This window comes from Cebus imitator, unplaced genomic scaffold (assembly GCF_001604975.1).
Source record: "Cebus imitator isolate Cc_AM_T3 unplaced genomic scaffold, Cebus_imitator-1.0 Scaffold443, whole genome shotgun sequence".
Taxonomy (NCBI): Eukaryota; Metazoa; Chordata; class Mammalia; order Primates; family Cebidae; genus Cebus; species Cebus imitator.
Genome location: NW_016107758.1, coordinates 420,060 through 424,820, shown reverse-complemented (window position 1 = coordinate 424,820; position 4,761 = coordinate 420,060). Strand labels below are relative to the sequence as shown.

The following is a 4,761-nucleotide window of genomic DNA, read 5'->3' as shown; positions in this document are numbered from 1 at the left end:
GTTGGACAGGCTGGTCTTGAACTCCTGACCTCAGGTGATCCACCTGCCTCAGCCTCCTGAAGTGCCCGGATTGCAGGGGTGAGCCACTGCACTGGGCACGGAACTACTGTGCTCTGATGGAACCAGATACGTCAGAAAGAGTTGTTCTGCATGCCAGACAAGCCACACGCAGTCCTTACATCAGGCTCCACTCCCCACGAGGCCCTGCCCTTGGAGGGGGGAACCTGGAACAGTCCCATGCAGCGGGGAGGTGCAGCGGCAGAGCAGGGGCTGTGCTGGGTGTGTGTGCCTGCCAACGACATGGGCACCCGAGGCCGGGGTGGCAGGAAAAGCGCTGGAGTCCACCAGGGGCCAGCTCAGCTGGGAATTCAGACTTGGGTTTACTTTAAAAGACATGGGAAGTAACAGCAGCACAAGAGCTTTACGCAGGGGACTGACATGGTCTGATTTGGGTTTTTTCCCCATTTCTTTTAATTGATGTGAGGTTCGTGTGACATAATGAACCACTTAGAAGTGTGCAGTTCAGTAGCATCTGCCACATTCACAGCCTGGTGCAGCCACCAGCTTCTAGTCTCAGGAGGTCTTCATAATCCTGGAACGCCTGTGTCCATAGCTGTCACGGCCGCCCCCACCTTGCCCACGGCCAGCCGTGAGCCTGTGTCCCGGCTCTGGCCCTGACTGCTCTGGACATTTCGTATCCACGGACTCACGCTCTATACGGCTTCTTGTGCCTGGCAGCCTCCACCCGGCGTGTGTTCCTGAGGCCCATCCTTGCCACAGCCTGCCTTAGAGCCCCATGCCTTTTTTTTGAGTTGAAGTTTCATTCTTGTCACCCAGGCTGGAGTGCAATGGCACAGTCTCGGCTCACTGCAACCTCCGCCTCCTGGGTTCAAGCGATTCTCCTGCCTCAGCCTCCCAAGTAGCTGGGATTACAGGCGCCTGCCACCACATCCGGCTGATTTTTTATTTTTATTTTCAGTAGAGACGGGGTTTCACTATGTTGGCCAGACTGGTCTTGAACTCCTGACCTCGTGATCCGTCTGCCTTAGCCTCTCAAAGTGCTGGGTGACAGGCCTGAGCCACCGTGGCCCACCTGCCTTCTATGGCTGAGTAGCATCACACGTGTGTCCATTTATCCACTGAAGGATGCTTGGGTTCTTCCCCTTTTGGCATTTTTCAGTTGGCTGCTGTTAACATCTGTAACTAAGTATTTGTTTGAGCCGACGGATGTTTTCTGAAAAGATCCAGGGTGGCTGCTCTGGGAGGGTGTCCTCGGGCTCACTCCCCCGCAGCCAGGCTTCCCACCAGGGTTTGCAAGGCTGTGCAGTTGCCGGAACCCTCACACTTCAGAGCTTTGAATACCACCGACTGCATCTCGTTTTAATTTGCCTTTCTTTGGTTATTGATGAAGGTAAACATCTTTTCATGTCTCCTATTTGTAATTTTTCTTTTGCGAATCAGCTGTTCAAGTTCTGTGCTCATAGTTCTTGTGAAAGCCTCTCTTTTCTTTCACTGCTGTATAAAATGTCTTTCTGTACTGAGGCGTTGTCATGGCCTGTAATTTGCACGTGTTCTTTCCCCTGCTCATCACCATTCTTTCGTCTTCTCTTTTAAGGCCGCTTCCATCTCACTTCAGCCTCAGCAGGTTGGGGGTCTAGGGAAGGTGGTTTCTCCGCAGGCCTCAGCTGCTTTATGTGGAAAATGTGGATGCAGGAACAGGCAGCCCAGGGTGTTGCCCTCAGTCCCCCACCCCGCCCCGTTGTCCCTCTCTGCCTGCCACCATGTCCCTGTGGCCTCCTCCACAGACGTGGGCTGGGCAGGTATGCAGTGGAGACTGAGAAACCTGCTGCCTGAGAACTACCTGAGAAGGTGGGCAAGGTGGCCAGCTGGCTGCTGTCCTGTCGGGGAGGGGTCCCCCCTTGGGACAGTCCGTGGTCATTTGCTGGACGGTAAGCAGGACGGGGGCTCAGAGGGGCCCAGCCCCTTCCTGTGCTCCTGTGGGCAGGATTCCAGTCCTGGTCTTGACCATCTCTCTCCCTCCAGGCATCACGTGGGGCAAGGTGGTGTCCCTGTATGCGGTGGCGGCAGGGCTGGCCGTGGACTGCGTGAGGCAGGCCCAGCCTGCCATGGTCCACGCCCTTGTTGACTGCCTGGGAGAGTTTGTGCGCAAGACTCTGGCCACCTGGCTGCGGAGGCGCGGTGGATGGGTGAGCATCTGAGCCCGAGGGGGGCGGGAGAGAGTTGGGGCGTGAGGGTGCGGGGCACGGGGAGGGCGGGTGGGTGGGTGAGCCCCTGAGGGGGCGGGAGAGATTTGGGGCGAGTGGGTGGGTGGGCACCTGGACACTGCTGGGGTAGATGGGCGAGGCAGGGGGTGGGGCAAGGGACCCTCAGGACACCTTGAGCAACGCCAAGGATGCAGGTCCAGGCTGCAGGGAAAAGACTTCATTTATTATCAGGAAGCGAAGGGAATAAGAGAATTGGAGTGACATTCATTTACTCACCCAGAAGGAGCTTCAGAGTCCAGGGACTTGGGCTTCTGGAAGCGAAGGCCCCCTGCTCTTGTTCCAGGCAGAGTCTGAATGAAGCTGGGTTTGCCCCTTCCTGGCAGCCCAGGCTCCAAGGCCCAACAGGAGGATGTGGGGGTACTTGTAGCCCCTGGGGGGGCAGTAGGCAGGTGGCTGAGGAGTCCCAGCGAGGGCCATGCAGGCCTCTCCTGCCCTCCGCCCAGCCTGGCTGCCCTCTGTCCTCACCTGGGGTGCCTCCTGGCCCTCACGCTGTCTGAGTGTGCACGGTGTAGGGTCTGGTCGTGCGCTGGAACCTTCAGTCCAGGTCTCAGACCTCCCGTCCTAACAGTCTCCTGCGTTCCCTCAAGCAGCTGGCTGATGTTCTGGTGCACAGTGCCGGGGGTCTGGCAGTGCCGGGGTGCCCAGCGGTGGCAGGTGGGGGGCCCGGCGGTGCTGGTTCTGCTCTCACAGTCCCCCTCTTCCCTCCCAGACTGATGTCCTCAAGTGTGTGGTCAGCACAGACCCCAGCCTCCGCTCCCACTGGCTGCTCACCGCACTCTGCAGCTTCGGCCGCTTCCTGAAGGCTGCCTTCTTCGTGCTCCTGCCAGAGAGATGAGCTGCCCACCTGGGAGCTCATCTGGGCCTGCAGTCCGGCCCTTGGGGCCTGATGCAGGAGGCCCTCAGCACCGAACGCATCTCCCTCCTCCCCACCTGAGCCTGGAGCACTCTAACCCTTGGAGTCCCCCCGCAAGCTCTGTTCCTTTGCAGACCCAAGCCCTCCAGAAGGGGTGAGCAGGGAGGGGCTTTCCTGAGCCTGGGAGCTAGGCTTTGGGGTAGCCTGTCACCCTTCCTACTTCTGCCCCTTTTCCTGGGACCTCTGTGTGTTCCCTTTTCTTTCCGGGTCCAGGAAGTCAGGGTCAACTCCCAGGCCCCCGATGAAGGGGCTGGGAACACCATGCTCTCACCTGATGCCCGGGATCCCAACCCAAGAGGGGTCATCTCAGGACCCGAGTCCTCAGGGCCCCACACATTCAGTCTGAAGGTGACTGTGGCCTGGCCAAAGCTGGAAGAGCCATGGGGACTCTAAGGCTCGAATGCTGGTTGCTTAATCAATTTCTGGAGGAAGAGTATGTCCCCCACCTGTGACGGTCCTTGTGTGGTGGGGACTGGGGCCAGCAGGCTCCAGGCCAGCACACCTGACCACTGGATATGGAACCTATGGCATGAGTCTGATCCCAGTCCAGGTTCGCGTCAGTGAAGGGTGAGGGTGACCCCACCTGCTATTTTTGTGCCCATCCTTATACAGACATTTGAGTATGTGCCCGTTATGCCCCGGACACTAACCCCAGGGTGCACTTGAAGCCCAAGCCACCCAAAGGCAGCCTTCCTTGACACCTGCATTTCTGGGCACACGTGAGGCATCTTTGCTGGAGCCCCGAGCCAGCCCGTCCCGCACCAGAGAAGCACAGTGCTGGGGAGGTGGCGCAGGCTGGACGTGAGGCCGTCCTTCGGGGGAGGCCTGGCCTAGCAGCCTGCCCTCCACGCCAGGCTTCCTGCTGGGGTGGGTGACGTGCCAGCACAAGAGGCCCCTGCAGAAAGCCGGCCCCAGACTCATGGCATTCAGGTCCCACCGGAGGGCACGGGTGGTAATAAACTCCAAACAGTTGTCTCATTTCAGACAGAAAGTCACTCTGCCTGTGGTAAATAGCCTCTACCTACAAAATAGTAAATGTGGAGGGTTTGCTTGAAAATAATGGGGGCTGGGGGAGTGGTGGGGCGGGGGACGGGAGGGCTCTTGGAATTGGTTCTTTATCCTGGTTAGACTTAAAGGCACTAATGCCGATTTCAAGTAGTAAAACATGTCCATGGTGTGATGTGGCACAGAGATGCGGAGTGTCACCACTGGATGCTTCTCATTACTTACAGAAGACAGAGTTCCAGGTGGCTTTACAACACTTAGGTCAAACTAGAGTATAACGGGGCCAGGTACAGTATCTCACACCTGTAATCCCAGCACTTTGGGAGGCAGGATGATGGCTTGAAGCCAGGAGTTTGAGACCAGCCTGGGCAATATAACAAGATCCTATCTCTACAAAAATAAAATTAGTCTAGCACGATGGACTACACCTGTGGGCCCAGCTACTCTGGAGGCTGAGGTGGGAGGATTGCTTGAATCTGAGAAGTTGAGGCTGCAGTGAGCTGTGATTGTGCCACTGTACTCCAGCCTGGGTAACAGTGAGACCCTGTCTCAAAAAAA

The 4,761-nt window shown here is 57.6% G+C and overlaps 1 protein-coding gene across 1 annotated transcript in view; it reads left to right on the top strand.

Annotated features, from left to right (window-relative positions):
- The window catches only part of BOK (BCL2 family apoptosis regulator BOK), a 14,206-nt gene extending 9,997 nt beyond the window's left edge, over nucleotides 1-4,209 (top strand). Inside the window, exons 4-5 of the mRNA XM_017510728.2 lie at nucleotides 2,044-2,207; nucleotides 2,995-4,209. Of these exons, the coding sequence (XP_017366217.1) occupies nucleotides 2,044-2,207; nucleotides 2,995-3,120 (290 nt within the window). The 3' untranslated portion in view covers nucleotides 3,121-4,209. The remainder of the gene's footprint in view (nucleotides 1-2,043; nucleotides 2,208-2,994) is intronic.
- Nucleotides 4,210-4,761: the final 552 nt, after the last annotated feature.